The sequence below is a fragment of the Physeter macrocephalus genome, chromosome 5, assembly GCF_002837175.3.
Source record: "Physeter macrocephalus isolate SW-GA chromosome 5, ASM283717v5, whole genome shotgun sequence".
NCBI lineage: Eukaryota > Metazoa > Chordata > Mammalia > Artiodactyla > Physeteridae > Physeter > Physeter macrocephalus.
The window spans coordinates 746,836-763,757 of record NC_041218.1 but is presented as its reverse complement, the minus strand read 5'-3'; the positions used below and the strand labels follow the sequence as shown (position 1 = coordinate 763,757).

Sequence of the window (16,922 nt, the reverse complement as noted above, 5' to 3'; positions counted from 1 at the left end):
GAGCGGGAAGACCGAAGGAGAAGGAGAAGGAAGGAAGGAAACGGGGCTTGTAAGCGTGAGACTACAAAACCCACCTTGACAACCACAAACAGACTCCAAGGACGTGCAGGGCATCGTGTCGCCAACTCCCAGATCCGGGCCCCGACCCAGAGAGGCAGACATCCCAGCGCCGGTACGCGGAAGCCGAGCTGCCGCCGCCTCGGCTTCTGTCTCCACGGCCGCTCGGGGCCTTGTCTGGCCACCGTTTAAACCAGCGCCCGTCCCGACCCGTCCAGCGCCCGTGCCCTGCCTGGTTTCTCTTCAGACCACTCCACGTTCCCTGAGGTGATGTGACGTACAGTACGCTACCGTACGGTGTACTGTCTTACAGTATGTTACGTTACACTGCTACATGTAACGCTATGCTATGACGTACCGTACACCACGTCATGGTACATCAGGTACTATACAATGTCAGGTAATATCAAATAATTACGTAATGACAAAATTATATCAAGCGACAGTGCACGCGATGCGACCTGCATTACCTGGCATCTTACCAGACTACACTATAGAGTGCGTCACATTGCCCCGTGCCGCGCCATATTACATCGCGCTGCATATTTACGTCCTCCTCCTCCGTCTCCCCTGCTGGGCCGCGCCTTGACCAGAGCCCAGTCTCTGTTCCGTCACCCCAGCATGCCCACTGCCGGCACAGGGCCTGGCACTTGGCCGCCCTGCGCTGGTACCAACCAATGACTGGTAAGTGGGAAACTGGCCTCGACTAAAAGCAGCTCCACGAGACGTCTCGACCCCAGAGACAACAGAACGTAGAAGCCCTCGGCGTGGACACCTCGAAGCTAAGCCGGCCCCTTCCCACTCCGCGGTTCTGCACTCGCGTCTGGCCAGGGAGTAAGCAGGCCAGCCCGGGTCCACATTTCCACCCTCGCACACCCAGCCCCGGCCAATGCTGACCGCTTCCAGAACCCGCGTGGGTCTGGCCCCCCAGGACCCCCAGGCTCTGGACTCCACTCCCGTCCCGACTCTGGTTCGACCCCGACTCTGCTTTTGCAGGATCGCATCGTGTCGGCATTCAGTTCTGACGCTGACAGGTGCCCACGAACAGCCCTTGGCTCTGGACTGCATCCAACTCCGGGGCAGCCAGCCAGATCCCAGGAGGAAAGTGAGGCCCGTGCCCTGAAAACGCCTGCTCTCAGCCTCCCGTCCACTCTTCTGGGGGCTGTAGCAGTGGGAGGGGGTGCCCAAAAGAAGCCAGAAAATGCCTTTCTGGGACCGAGGCTGAGACGAGATTCGTCTGCAGACAGGTCTCCAAGTCTATCTGAACAGAAGCAGGTTCTGTCTTCACGTAAGTATGAAGAGGGAACAGCCCCAACCGTTATCACAGGAACTTCTTGAGCTGAGTTCTCCAAAAACTGAAATATCCCCCAAGTGACAGCGTGTTTTGACTGTTAATAGATTCATTTTTTCCAGTAGCAAGAGCGGCATCTTTCCACCCGACGTGTGTTCTGCAGCTGGTCGCAAACCCATCCAGGATGAAGCCGTCACCACCCCTGCTTCCTTCCGAACGGGCATGAGAACCGCGCTCTGTCTTCAGACTCCTTTCTCATCCTCAGGAAAAGCACAAGCACCCGCCAAAGCAGGGGCTCCAGGCCACATTCCCTCTGCGGAGGGGGAACGTTCACTCGGCCATGGCGACCCCCGGCCCAGATGAGTCTCGTTCCTGGACGGCAGACGTGGAGGGTGCATCCGACGGCCAGCGGGAGGATGGGCCTCTGTCGCGCACTTCGCTTTGGAAACACACAGTCTATCCGTTCAGCGAAATAAAGCAAGCTCGTCCCTTCCAGGTAACAACACGGGATACATGACAGACAGAGCTGGAAAATGATTCAGTTTCTTTTCCGGAATCGCCCTGTTGGAGTCCGAGACCCTTGCCGAGTCCCCAGACGCCCGGCCGGTTCCCTGCCCGTCTTCCCGCTTCAATCTTCGGGCGCCGCGTCCGCCCACCCGCCTGCTGAACTGGAGGAGCAGGTGAGCTGACCCTGCAGGGCCCCTGCCCGTCGCTGGTGACCCCCAAGGTTCAGCCAGGCCTCACAGGCCCTCGACCTGGAACCCGCCCGAGGCCGCGAGGCGACCGCGCCAGAACTGCCTGGAGAGCTGAGACCATGCCGCTCACCACCCGCTGCCACGGGCAGGTCAGCGGACCCCGCAGGCTCCCCGCGTCCCACCACGAGCCCACCGCCTCCCTGGCCCGTGTTTCTCATCTGTGTCACAAGGCACAGATCAGGAGGAACCCTGACGTCCCTTTCACCTAAAAAATTCTCCAGGGCTTCCCTGGTGGCGCAGTGGTTGAGAGTCCGCCTGCCGATGCAGGGGACGCGGGTTCGTGCCCCGGTCCGGGAAGATCCCGCTCCCAGCGGAGCGGCTGGGCCCGTGAGCCATGGCCGCTGAGCCTGCGCGTCTGGAGCCCGTGCTCCGCAACGGGAGAGGCCACAGCAGTGAGAGGCCCGCGTACCGCAAAAAAAAAAAAAATCCTCCGATTCTCTCACGTTACATCTTGGAGAAGATGAGAGTCCCTGTAGGCTGTGGCTTTTACCAGCTTTTAACAGGTGTCCCACTCACCTGCAGAAGAGCACGGTTTCTTAGCAGCTGGGCTGTGCGAGCATTTCCAGAGCATCCTCCTCAGTCTTGTTGAAAAAGCAAAGCCTTCTTTCCAGCTCCAGGGCTCACCAGTCCCTCTAACGTGTATTCCGGTCTCTCAATCACAATGAAAGCACACTGGGCGCAAAACCAGTTTCGGGCACCTACACACACAGCTGCCTGCCCACACTCACAGGTCCAGGCACTGCGTCCCAGGCGAGAACAGAAGGTGTGACCACGGCAAGCAGGCCGGGCCATCGGGGGAAACTGTGTGTGCAGCTGGCGCTGCAGCAAGAAGCCCCTCCTCCCCCGGGCCAGCAGCCTCCTTGTTCCGGGATTCCTCGTGCAGGTGCGGGCACCTGGGCCACTGGCCAAGCCCCTTGGGTGTCAGGAAGGCAGCGCTGACCCCGTAAGCCGCCATGAACTCGCCGAGCCCCTCTCATGGACCCAAAGGCACCGCCCTGAGTTGAGTCGGGTGAGAGTCAAGCTGCCGGCCCTGCCTGGCCCCGTGGCTGCCCCTTGCACGGTCCCCTTCTCCCCTCCAGCCCACCTGGCACCCAGGCTGGTCCTCAGAGCCCCCCGACAAGCACCCAGGCGAGGCGTCCCCTCCTCCGAAGGCCGGGCTCTGCAGATGTCCCTGGGGCCTGGGCCTCACGTGGTGCTCCCGTCAGGGAGAAGCCTGGTCGGCCGTCCAGACGGTTGCGCTGCGTGGGCATCACAGCAGGGGTCACTCCGTTCTCCCAGGAGCGACGGCATCGCACTTTGCAGAAGGACATGCCTGCCCCTTTCACCCGGAGGCTGGGCAGACCTCACGGTCCGGGGTGGGTCTTGGCGTCCAGCTGTCCCGGTTCTCAGCCCTGGGCCCGCACCCGACAGAGTTTAAAGGCATCGTTCTCCGAACGGGAGATGCTGGGATTTAAAATCACGTGTGTTACTTGAAATGAGCCCAGAGGAAGAATGGAAGCCGAGTGCTGAGGCCAGAGCTTGGATCAGACAGGACGCAGCCGGTGGTGCTAAGATCCAAGGCAGACAAACCGCTGAACCAGGCCCATCACCTGCCGGCCAGTCATGAGTCGAACACCCCAGCAAAGAGAAGCCGGGGCTGAAAAGGCCCCGGGGGGGTGGCAGACGCGGCCGATCTCAGGGCAGGAGGGACGTGCAGCGCACGCAAGAGGCCATGGACCCGGGGGCCACGGGGCAGGCGTCTCTGCGGGGCGCGGGGAGCAAAGCGTGTGCTTCCTCTAAAGGTAATCAAGCACATCTTCCCTGAAGGGAGACGCACAACCGGGTTAGAAACGCACTACTTAACGACAAGCTACCGGGAAAATGAAGAGTGAGAAAAAGATTTTTCTGTCCTGCTCAATTTGACTAGATGACGTGGCCACGAAGACCGAACGTAACCACCAGTTTCCTCTGTGTGCTCTGAACGCAGGAAGCGTCTCCTGGAAACCGCTGTTCGCTCACACCTGACGTCCACGCCCAAGCTCACTAATTAATGCCCAGGAAAGAGCCACCCGTATAAGGAAACCCACTGCATCCACCTTTCAGGACAAACACGGACCACGTCTGACGGGGACAGACGTGTCATCAGCTACACGACTCTTCCTTAAGTCCTGTACCACCCTGTGCAGAACAGGCAAAGGAAACGCCCTTTGAACTACATCACAGGGTTACGTCTCCCTTCGTTGGTAACAAGAGGGGCGCACAGCGCAGCGCCAGGAAGCCCCATGGCGAGAACCAGGGGCGCCGACACGCGGGCGGAAGGCTGTGCGGTCTGCACGCGGCCCGTCCTGCCAGCCCCGCCCACACTGCGGCATTGACGCTAGTAAGATTCCACATCATCTTCTCGAACTGGAGCCACAAAACGTCACTCTAAGTTCAAACTCTTCCTGATAACACGGGGTCACGTCCACCCTTACGTGGACCCCGCAATGGAGGACGCTGCTTCTCCTGGTGGCAGCAAACCTGCCCTCAAGGTGGCCGGGGTCGAGGTGCCACTACAGTTTGGTATTTTTGCCGCCAAACGCTCAGTTCCTATGGTCACAGACTCTTCCCCATAATCCCTTCCCTGTATAGCATGAGGTACATCCATAACATCATGAAATTATTTAAAATACAAAAGAAACGAAGTTTTTAAACTATGCACGTATGTCATCCATTTTGCACAAGCAAGAAACACCCTGGCTGGCACAGCTACGCTGGTTCACGAAAATGTAACTCAGAAATTTGAGTATTTAGAGGGTTGTTGATACGACACTCAAACCGCATGTGCAATTTCCCCCTCGGTACCCGACGTGAACACATTTAAAATGACCAAGGAACCAGACTTCAAATAATCAACCTCATTTCCCACAGAAAGCAATAAAATAAATGAAATGCCATTGTCATGAATATATTGTCACAATTCTAAAAGATAAAAAGACTTCATTCCCTTTTATTCCATTCAGAGCATCCTTAAGTTCCAGCAAATCCAATTTTGAAAGTATTACTTCCCAGTACTGGGATGAATTGCCAATTATGGAACAATTGTTAATGCATTTCTGGGTAAAAAAACTGATAACTGATTTGGTCTTAAATATATTCAATAATCTCTTACGCTGAGGAACGAGGACCATAAAATGGGTGCCGTGCAGGGAAAGAGAGCCCGCGGTCACACAGAGCAAAGCCATTATCACGGAATTCCGCTCCTTTTCAGCCAGCAGAGTGTTTAGAATGGAATCTGCTGACTTCCTTTCTCCGGGACCCACTAGGCTGCTCCGCTCAGCTGGACCCTGAGCTCCACCCCTCACAGTGAAATGAAGCCTGGGAGGCACCTGGGCTGGGGGCGGGCGCGTCAGCTCTCCACAGGCTTAGATCTGCCAGGTTTCTGGGAAGTAGTACAACTCCACAAGGAATTCTTCTTTAACCAAAAGTTCTGCTCCCCAAATCATTCCTTTCAGCAAATCAGAGTTCCTAAGGGCACCAAAATATCCTACAAGGAAAAGCCAACAGCAACCAAAACAGAGAAGACCTACAGTTTGTTCCACCAAATAGGGTGTTACAGCTATTTTTATGCCCTGTTTACCGTCACTGGATGAAGACACTTTAAGTTAATAGACGCCGTAAGATGATACCTCAATTGACGAGAACTAAATGTCCAGATCTCTAAATCAGCCAAAATACCGTGCTGCATGGTACATTGGGCTGAAAATGTAAGTGTCATTAAAAATAGTTCATATATTTCGCCACATACAGGATTGGCTGAAGCAAAGCGTCATTTTCTGCTGCGTCTGGGTCGGTGCATTCAGCCGCGGAGCTTACAAAAGACCATAAAGCACGAGAGTCCTTCCCACTGAGTTACTGGAAACCATCAGGCTCAGGTTCTGTTACGTTTCCTATATTTTTCTTACTGGGCGGAAAGACTGTACATTTCACACAAGCTTTCAGTAGCTGAAAACAAACGTGGGGTGCAGGGGAACGCAGCCTTCGTACACACCCCGCATTCCGCGCTTTGCGTTTTTCATTCAGCGACAGACACCAAGCACACGCTGGGACCCCCCAGAAGATCTCAAAATGCGCGAGCGGGTGACGGGCTGGGCTCTAAGAGGGACGCCGAGGTCAAGCACTGGGCTGCTCAGACCTTCGTCCCGTGCTCTCGTGGGCCAGGCGGGCTCGGGGAAGCCCGTGTGAGCTGCTGGGCTGGGACGGGACGGAAAACCTCAAAGCACAAGCCCCGCCCCTACGCCGCCCACTATCCGAGCGAGCGGTGCGGTCCCCACCCCCTCCGGAGGCCAGCCGCGCCCCTCCGGGCCCCACCCGAGGAGCACCGGGGTTCTGAGCAGCTGGCCCCCTCCCCTGCCCGGGTGGGCGCGTGCGCTTGCGCGGAAGCAGCCTCACCTGCCGCCTTCGCGGCGTCCGCCGCCGTCACGTTCTGGGCGTTGGCGCGCACCCTGAAGGTCACCGCTGGTCCCGAGACCCTGGAAGAGACGGTTTAACAGGCGTGAGAACCACTCAGCACACGGGCCTCTTCCCTGAAGGCTACGCGCACCCCAGGCGTTGCTCCTCCGCACGCGACCTCCGCGGGGCTGGCTCTGCGGGGTCACTGTGACTCTGTTGCCAGATTCCAGGAATTCCATCCACAGGCTTCGCTTTTCTAACACACACGCGGCAGGGCTCTTACAAAAAATTCAAATCAACCCCAATATCCAACAATAACAAGCAGATATTCTTGCAAGGGAAAAAAAAATTGTTATGGAAACTGTTCTCAGTATTTTGTTCCCAAGGGAGCCGCAGGAACCAAAAGCAGAAAGGAAAGAGACAGGTATTTTTTAAATGCTCTTGAAAGGAACTGTTTAAAAAACTTATTGAACTCTTTAGAGCTACTCAGTAAAAAAATAACTGGCAGGGGAGTGCCAGACAGGAGTTGTCAAAATTTTTCAAAGCTTTTGAAATCCTGTGCTGCACATGACTTTGAAAAGTACCCCCCCCCTTAACAACTGATTCGTCTGAAGGCGGGCAGGGAGGCCGCCTCCGTCAGGACCGTCCCAGCTCCGCACCTCCTGGCCCGTCATCTCCCGGACAACCCCCAGGAGCTGGCGTCGAGGGAGCCGGAACGGCGCGGGCGGCTCGGGGGTGGCCCTTCCCGTCACACGCGTGGTTTCCGGGGGCCCCCGGCCGTCAGGATGCCCGATCGGTGAGGTTCCCCACGACAGGCTCTGTGTGCGGTTCGACTGCCCTCCCCTGGTCCAGGGGCTGGGCCTTCCTCGCTGATGCCATGGAATCTTATCAGTATGCACAGATTCAACCACCAAATAACACCGCCGAGAACAAAACCACGTGCCTGCCATCTGCTGAACCTCCGTGCGCACGGGAGCGTCGCGTGTATCCTGTTTAACCCCTCCAGCAAAGCAGGCGCGGTCGCCTCCAGTTACGAGGAGGACCCTGAGGACCCAAGGGCTGTCCTCCCTTAAAGGGAGCCCAGCTGAGTCACAGGTGATGCCACCCGCACCTCCCCGGACGCTGCCAGGCCGCCCCTCACCCGCATGTTCTAACCTGGCCCTGCCCCCCGCCGGCCTCCCACCCGCTCCACGCCAATTCCAGCGTCTATGACAAGATCATTTCAAAGGCACTCCTAATAAGAGTGATGTAAGGAAAAGTGCACGAGAGTGAGACTCAAGGGAAAGGGACCGGGCTTGAGAAGAGTTACGTGGAAAGTCCAGCGACACTCCCGGCAGAAACGCCGCTAGCGGGAACCGAACCACCGAGTCAGGCGTGGGCCGCCTGCCACCTCCTCTGCATCCACTCTGTCCCCTCCCCTCCTTCCCAAGCGCGTCGTCCAGAGGCCGGCCCGCTGCTCCAGGTCGTGGGAGCTCAGACCGCGCCTCCACGAACCTCAGCGCTTCTTGGCATTCAGGGGCCACCTCCACTCGTGACCCCTGGTCTCGCTCCGGTCCTGCCCCTCGGGCGGCCTCTGGCCCAGCTCCCTGGCCGGCCGGGCCCTCTGCAGAGGGAACTGCGGAGCCCCCAGGGGTAGCATGGCCGTCGTTCCAGCGCCTCTGCTGTCGGACGTTCCACCCAGGAGCCGGGGCCTCGCAAGCGCAGCGGGCGCTCCTGAAGCAGCTCCTGCATGGCGCCCACAGCTCTGGTGGCTCGTCCAGCCACGGGGCCTCCCGGTCACCTCCCTGTACAAGAAACGTCACCACGTCCTGCAGCAGCGCCACCCTCCCTCTCCACGCCCCCTGTCGCGGCCGAGCCGAGTCTCCCGGGTCCCGCCCCCCGCGTGTGGCACCGGAGGACTTGTCTGACCCGCTGCCCACGTCACATGTGGCATCCTCCGTGGACTCCCCAGGCCCCGGGGTCTGAGGGGACGCAGCAAACCTCTCCCCGGTCCCTGCTCGATGCTCCCGGGGTGGACAAGGGGGTCTCCCTGGCCCCTGGAGACTTCCTGCCGCGGTGTCTTCCCCCCTCGCCGTGGGAATCGGGTTCCACGCCCTCTCAGTTCCAGCCCCAGTTCCACAAACGCTCTGACAACCGTTGCTCTGGGACCTTCTAGCAAGTGCAGCGACTGCCTGACGTTTGTGCTTGAACTGAACGTTAATTATTTTACAGATCACTCGTGTGACGACGCTTCGCGCCGGCGCCTTCCACGCGTGCGGACCATGGGGCTACGTCTGGGACTGAGTCACGGCATCTGAGCGCAGCTGCTTCCAAACCTGAGAGAAAGCCCTTCCTAACACGAGCAGTCCACGCCCACCATCAAAGAGCACTAACTGCAGATCCGCACAGCACGACTCTGGGCTTACGTGACGTTTACGTGACGTTTCTAATCTAAACCACGTCCGCGGGGTTCCAGGCACGTGGGATCCCCCAAATCTAATCTTCCCTCAGGTGCCCACGCTTTTCTCTAAAGATCACAGGACGTCCCCGGTTTCCCAAAGACGGAGCACACAGGGGTTGTTCACCTGCCCCAACACTTGCGGGACCAGCGGGAGAGGCCGACGGGCACCAGGGCCTTCCTTCCTTCCAGGACGCCACACACAGGTCCCTGGGATGCACACATGTGACCCCGGGATGCACCGCCGTGACCCTGGGACCGCCTAGCGTGGAAAGCACGCCCTGAATGGAGGGTCCGTGTTGCCGTCACCGACTCCCTACCTGACACCTGGGCTGTGACGGCCCTGGCACCAGCGAGGGAAGGGTCACCCCGCTGCACGGGGCACATCCAACCCCTCATGGCCGAACACGACGTGAGCTCAGGCGCTCCCTGCCCAGCACCTGCTCAAATGAGTGGGGATGTGAAAGCCTCTGCACAGTCTCCACTGCACAGCCGCGTCCTGTGTCACCATCTGTCACCCTGCTGAGCCTTTTAGCCTCCAAGGCCTCGGTTTGCCCAGCTGTAAAACAGGGGCAGTTCTGGCAAGTCGCCAGGGAGACAAGACAGGAGGCAAATAAGTACAATCTCTGCTCCAGGAAACTGAAACACGTCTTCCAGAATCCTCCAAACCTGCAGGGGTCCTCACATGGGGAGGGAGGTGTGGAGGGGCGGCGGTGGGCACGGGACGGGGCGCCGCGTCCTCGCCGGGCTCCTGCGGGGTCCAGCTGACCTGGCCTGTGCACAGGACCTCGCGAACGTGTCAGGCTGTGAATTCCCGCTGCGCCTTCAGGAACCGCCCTTCGTCAGCGCGGTCGACCACGCGGAAGGGAGATCACACCGCTTCTTGCCTCATGAGGACTCATGAAGGGGAATCCGAAGGGGGACCCGGGAGGAGGCTGGCGGCTGCGTTCCCTGAGCTGGTCCGCCGGCTCGGCTGAAGCCCCCACTGGCTGGGAGTCTGCGCGGCCCTGCAGCACCGCCCACCTGACTAAGAGCCCAGAGCAGCCACATCAATCAGCACGGCCCCGGACAGCCACGATTAGATTATAAAATCACAACTGCGGTCGTTGTGCGTCTGCCGGCATAATTACACCAGTATGCTGATGCCGTTTTAATGGCCTCTAATGATGTAATAAGAAATAATGAAATCTGCTTGACAGCTACATAACCATTAACAAAACATATTAAGCAGAACTAGTGCTTCCATAAAAATGCAGACAATCCTGGAAGTGCCGCTTTGTGGGGCAGACTCCTTTCCTCTCCTGCAACGATGACCAGCCCTGAGAGCGTCCGCGGCACGCAGGTCCCAGTGCTGTGGCCACGCGGTCGCCCCCCAGCGCCCCCCCCCCCACCCCGCAGCTGGTGCATGTCCTCACGTGCTGGGTCCTGGGGGCGACACACAGGACGTGCATATGCAGCATGGGACACCACACACCCCCGCAGACCACGTACAGCATTCAATACTCAGAGGTGCGAGACGAGCGTTAACTGGGCAGGACGGGGTCTCCCAAGAGGCTTGGGCACCAAGAAGCAGACTCGAGGGCAGACGGGGGGCTCCAGGGCCGGGCAAGGCTGCGGGGAAAGGGCCGCTCAGGGGTTTAGTCACGCGAGAGCCCTGGACCAGACTCCCAAAGGCTGAAAGAGCGGGGTCGAGCATGGCCCCGGGAAGTCGGAAGCCCCCGTTCCCTGAGCAGGAAAGAGACTGGCAGGTGATATCTACAAAAGAGCTGGTCTGGGAAGCGGCCCAGCTTCCGAGCCTGGAAAGCCCCCCAGGACACCCGTGTCCCCAGAGTCTCCAAACCTGGAGGGACTGAGCTGAGGACTGAGGAGCAGACCCAGGTGAGGGGCCAGAGAGGGGGGCCAGGCAGGTTAGACAGCGTCTCCTAAAGCCCCCCAGGCCCGAGCCCCCCCACTGGAGCCCCCCAGGACTGAAGGCACTTCCCACAACTCCCTTTCCTCTCCAACCCTCCCTCAAAGCCCCCCGTGGCAGCAGTGGGGGGACAGCCCCGGCCTCCATCCCATCTGGAAGGTTTCTAAGAAACAAGGGGCGGCAGGGGGGCAGCAAAGAACACGTCTCCAGGAAACAGCCTGGGGCTGCGACCTCTGCCTTCTGTCTGCTGCCTGGTCACCACGGAGGGTTTTGCTAAAGGAAGATAATGAAGGTTCAGTCAACACAGCCCCGCGTGGGCCTAAGGAGCCCCACTCTAGAGCTGATTCGGGTGATTACTGCTGAGCCGCGAGGACGGTCTCCTAGCGTGCTGCAGGCCGCCAGCTGCTCCTGGAAGCTCCCGTCTCAGGACCCCTCTGCCTGGTACTTGAGGCCCTTAGAGTTCTCACACGAGGTTCTTGCCTTCGATGAAGGAGGCACCCACTCCCTCCCTCCCTGCCTCCCTCCCTCAGCCCTGGGCCACATTCAATGTCCCCTCTACAGAGGGAGGGGTACAGTGTCACTGGGGGGCCGTCTGGGGTGCCAGACCCGCCTGGGCCATCACTCGTTCCGTCACGCGTGTGTGTAACACGCACCCACGCCGTGCGGTCAGCGTGCCAGGCATGCTTATGCAGACATGCAGCAGGGACCACTGGACCTGAGCTGGGTCCTCAGTGGCCAAGCCCGTGGGGACCCAGTGGTGTGTGCGGCCCAGGGGAGTTGCCCACGGGAGCCAGGAACGGGGCAGCAAGCTCCAGGGACCCCCGCCTCCTCTTTGAAGGGAACAGTCAGGACCTCCGGGTCAGGCCGTCTGTCCTGCTTACTGGGCCACGCGGAGACCGTGACGGGGCCAAAGGGCCTGTGGAAGTGGCCACGGTCGGCAGGAACGGCTCCCCGCCGGGCTGCGTGAGGCCCTCCCACTCCAGGGCCTGAGTGTGATGACCCAACCCTCCTGGAGCTCCTGCACACAGGAGCGGAGCCGGACGCACAGCCAATCAATGCGATCTGACAAAGGACAACGGTAAAGGACCCTTGATGTTACAGGTGGGAACACAAGTGGCTTCGGGGGCCCGCGTGCGGCTTAACGGAACACAGAAATGGACCCTCTGCCGGTGGGTGACTCGTCTCGCACCCGCCCCTCCTGCTCCGAGGCCACAGCCCGTCACCGGAGACCGCAGCAGCCCCAGCAGCCCCACGGCACTTGGGCTCCGCTTGGGTCCCCTGTAGCTTGTTCTCCGTGCGGCTGGAAAGACGCTCTCCTGGAGAACATCCGCGGTGGCTCCAGCACTGGGACCAAGGCCACCTGGGCTCCCGGCCGGGCTCCCACGGCCGCATGACCCTCCCACGTGGACGTCCCCCCCGTGGGTGGGGTCTCCTGCCCCAGGTTCCTCCCTCTCGGCCTCACCCCTCTGTTTGCGGGGACGGGACGGAAGGCGCCTGACCTTCTCCGGCTGTCTACGTGTCCACCTCTGCTGGAAGCTCAGCTCCCCAGAGCAGGACCCCCGCCTGCTCTCCGCTCCACCCCGGCACTCAGCGCTCGGTAAACATCTGTGTAGCGATGACTGTCCCCGTGGACCACCACGTGCGCAGAGCTGTCAGAAGAGCCTCAGCGGCTGAGGCACCATCCCCAAGGCCCTGGCTCGCCTGCGGGGCCAGGCCGTCCCGACGGTCTAGAGCCTCCTTGGTGGTTCCTGGTGCGGCGGGGGGACCTGAAGCCTGGGGCGGGGTTCTTTCAGGGGATTATAGTCCTGACGACATTCGGGTTTCAGCTGCGCCTACAGAACCAACCTGAACCCCGCTGGACCTTTCCTTCCTCTTCTTCCCTCACCAGTTTCTCTGTGACACAATTAACAAACCCCACAAGCTCACGGTGGACCCACCAGACGGAGAAGACGCCCAGGGCCCCGCCCACACTCACGCGATGTCCGAGAAGACACCCGCCGGCATGTCCAGGAGACGCGCCACGTCCTCCAGCACCTCCGTCCCCTTCTCTGGGCTCAGCGGGCTGCGGGGAGAGCACAGGGTTATGCGGTGGGCTTGTCACACCCGAGGAGCAGGGACCCCCGCAGCCCACCCTCCCGCCCTGCTCGGAGAACTGCCCTGGCTGTACCCCTGTCACATGGGGGCTGGGCTGCAGGCCCCCGGGAGCAGAGGCCTCCCCAGCCGTGATGAAGCACCTGCATTTTCCAGCAAGAAGACCAACAATACAATGCGAATGGGGTTGTTAGGGCAGCGATGGGCCCAGGAACCAGCAAGTGGCTCATCTCAGCGGGGGGGGCGGGGGGGGGCGGGGAGCGGGGGTGGAGATGGGAGAGGGCGGTGGAGGAGCCCAGGCCGGGAATCCAAGGTCAGGAGGGGCGTCAAACGTACGGAGGAAACGCACGTCTTTAAATGGATTCGGATTCATTTCTAAAATGAGTTATGCGCCAGTGAGGAGACTGAGAAGTCACACTTTTAAGGATGGCAGGACAGCCCAGCAGCAGCAACTCCCCAGAGGGGCTCGGGTGCTACAGCATGGAGCCTCGGACCCCGAGCAAGGCCAGCGTCCCCAGGGGGGCACCTCCAGCGGCGCGTGTGACTCAGGTCCCTGAGTCCAGCCTGTCTCGCACCCCAGGCGCTGCCCGTGGAAGCCCGTCAGAGCCCTTCAGAGGAGAACTCGCCTGCGGTTACGTGAGCGCCATCGACAGCTGGGGTTTTCGTTCCAGCCTATCACTCATTCATTCATTCCGCAAACGTGCAAGAAAGCCAGTGGGTGCCGGGCGCTGCCCGGGAAATTCAGCAACAAACACTGAGCTGCTTCTCGGGGTTTATATCCAAGTGGGGACACAAGCAGCAAAGTCACCAACAAGAGAAAGGGACTGTGTCGATGGGGGTTGGCCTGTGTCACCGAAAACGCACACCTTCACGTCGAAAACCCGGAAACAGGGTCTGTGAGGTCATCAGGTGGTTCTGCATCCACCACCCTGGGGGCCCCATGGCAAGAGGAGGTCGGGACACAGACACGCCCGGGGGACGACGGCGAGGACCCAGGTGCCAAGCCCCCTTGCCCCCCCGCCCCCCGCAGAGGGCGGCGGGAGCCCCGGCAGCACCCTGTGAGCGGAGGGCGGTGAACGCGCCGGGGGTGCCCGATGGGCTGTCCCGGGACCGCGGGACTCCAAGAGCCAGCGGGCGCGCAGGGCACGAGAAGGGACCAAGGGGGCTCCCAGAGGCGGGGGCCGGGCCGGAGGGGCGAGCGCGACGCCTCGGCAAGGGCGGAGGCAGAATCCCCGCGTCAACACGTCGACACGGACCGTGGCGTGGGCTGGCGTCAGGGGAGCGTTCCAGACGCCTCCGCACCCCGAGGAGGTGCAGGGAAGCAGGCGCAGCGACGGGACCGGGGGCGACCGCTCCGAGATTCCCAGGCTGACCGCCGCGCCCCTCGGAAGATGCTGTCACCCCGTGGAGGAAGCGCGCGGAGGCTGCGATCAGCCGGTCCCACCGCGAGCTGGCAGCGGGTCTCGGCCGGGAGGCACGCCGCCCCCGGCGGCGCCTCGCGCTACACCCACCTCTTCTCTGGGGGAGACGGGGCCGCCAGCCCAGCGCAGGAGCTGGAATGTGATTTTTGGGTGGGGACACCGGTTGCTGCCGGTGGCGCCACTTTTACTGACTGTGCCAGGCCCGCTCCCACACCCCTGCTGGTGACCCCAAACCCTCTCCGACCTCCAAGCCGTTCTCGTAAGGTGAGGAAGGAGAGGTCGGTCCCAGTCTGCAACTGAGGGGCTGCCCCCCACCCTCCTGCTTCCTGAGTAAGTAGCCCTCAGGGCTGGGGACCCTCCCATCAAGGGTGGACGGGTCCCCCAAACCTCCCCAACACGCTCTCCAGAGGCTTTCACATTATGAGGTTTTAAAATAACAATGTTTTTAAAGAGGTGCGTGTGCATGTGGTGCAGACACGGGCCCTTTTACCCCGTCCCCTCACTCACGGAATCCCAGGGACACCTCTCAGAGCTGGCATCTCAGCCCCACCAGGAGGTCAGCTGTCAACTGGGAAAGGAGTCCACTCGGAACCCTGGTGTCTGCCTCGTCGCTCCCTGCCGGGAGTTGCCGGTCAGGTCCGTCCGTTCCTCAGCCAGCCTGGTGCTCGAGCGCGTCTGCATCTACATGAAGTCTGCTGGGACCCTGAGCTCCGCGCGGGGACAGGCCTGGCTGCACGGCAGCCCCGCGGGCACCTGTGCCCGGGTCTCGGGGGAGCCGTCCGGTGCCGACCACAGCGCCAGCTCAGTGCGCAGGAGAAATCCCGCCACATCAGAGGGGGGACGGGTCCTACAGCCCGGCGTCAGGAAGACAGGGCCCTGTCCCCCCCTCCCTGGCTCCTGGCCACCAAGCAGGCCCCACCAGCTCTCACCCCTAAGGCCGCGAGGCTCCCTCCTTTCCCTGAACCTCTCTCCGCACGTTGACTCAAAGCCACCCAGCACTCCACTTATTTTCAAAGGTCTCTGAGGATTCCGCGTGTTTCGGTCCTGTCTCTGTCCACGAGCTGCGGGCTTGCTGAGGGCGTGACCAGCTCTTATCTTTTTTTTTCTCTCCAAAGCCTATGCCCCTGCCAGACACAAACCGACTTCCCTACCAGCTTGCTACGAGATTCCACGAACCCCGTTTCCTAGCTTGTCTTCAACAAGGGGTAACGTAAGGAGATGCGGAGTCCGGCGCCTCCGTTGTGGATGTCAGGCCCACCGTGAGCCTCCTGGCCCTACCTTCTTCCACCCTCACAGCCCAGAAATTGAACATTTTCCTCCATTGCAAGATCATCTAAAACAGCCTTGAAGATAATGATGAAGTTCGCCAGCCCAGAATGTTTTCAGAGGCCGGCTCGCTCTCCGAGGAGACACGTCGATGACCAGAGCCGCGCAGTGACCCCGTCAGCCCCTCCCATCTCGCTGTCGCGGCTCCGGGCAGGCAGGGCAAATGGCTCAGGACAACAGCGGCTCCGCTCTTGGGCAAGTTGGACAAACGAGAGGGTGCTGACCGTACCCAAAACTAGCACGCAGTTGTTCCTGTTTTATTTTTAAACTATGTGGCCATCAGCTGTCATTTCATGGTCTGAACTTCCTTAGAAAACAGTTGGAGTTCATTTCAAAAATCAATGGACGGATACAGCACGTGCAACTTCATGGGCCCGCCTGTGACAGCTGCCACCCTGATGACCTGGACGCCCAGCACCGCCTGGAAGAGACAGATGGGGGCGCTTTTAGCAGCTCGAGGTCAGAGCCAGCAGCGGCCGTGGGGCCCTCTGCCTGCCTGGTTGTCAGCGGCAGGAAGGATTTCCTGTCGACAGTTGGGCCGGGCCTCCTCACTAAGGCACTTCCTTTCTGAAGCCACACGTTCCTGCTGTTTAACCGAGTTAAACGAGGTTGCTGCTGGGAGCTACTAAAGCAGCGAAACAGGGGAAATGGACTGCGTCCGCGTCCTGACCTCGATGGGAGCCCGCTGAGGGGCGGCCGCGCCCCACTGTCAGGAGAGCCTGATGGCCCCACGCACAGCCCCACGATGGCCGCGGTGTCCTAAGTCACTGCTGGACCAGAGGAAGGGGCCAAAATGAGGAGGTCAGGACGGAGCTTTGCAGGCCACTCTGAAAATAAAGACTAGTGAAAACGGCGTAAGGGTCAGAAAGATTGGGACCAGTGGAAACTTCTGGAAGGCGCCCCTCCGCCCTCGGCCACGCGTGACTCCACGGAAATTATCTCATTCACTGCTCACAACAGACCTGGGAGGAAGGTCCCGTATTAACCTCACTTGAGAGAGGTGGAAACTGAGACTCGGGAAGTTAAATCCCTTGCCCAAGATCGTGCTAGTAAATCCCCAAAGAAAGATGGAAACGGAAAATGTCAGGTTAACGCTGGGATGTTGGCTTCCCGACTGTGGGGTGAGCCCCCCGACTTCTGCACCTCTGCTTGGATTTTAGCCCAACCAGACTGAAGAGCGCCTGCGCCCATAACCTCTCCAGGTCTTATTTTTCCAAGCGCCATC

The 16,922-nt window shown here is 60.3% G+C and overlaps 1 protein-coding gene across 1 annotated transcript in view; it reads right to left on the bottom strand.

The window, feature by feature from the left end:
- The window catches only part of PTPRN2 (protein tyrosine phosphatase receptor type N2), a gene marked incomplete at its 5' end in the record, with an annotated part of 716,488 nt that overhangs the window by 409,217 nt on the left and 290,349 nt on the right, over positions 1–16,922 (bottom strand). Inside the window, 2 exon segments of the mRNA XM_055084697.1 lie at positions 6,514–6,593; positions 12,835–12,921. Of these exon segments, the coding sequence (XP_054940672.1) occupies positions 6,514–6,593; positions 12,835–12,921 (167 nt within the window).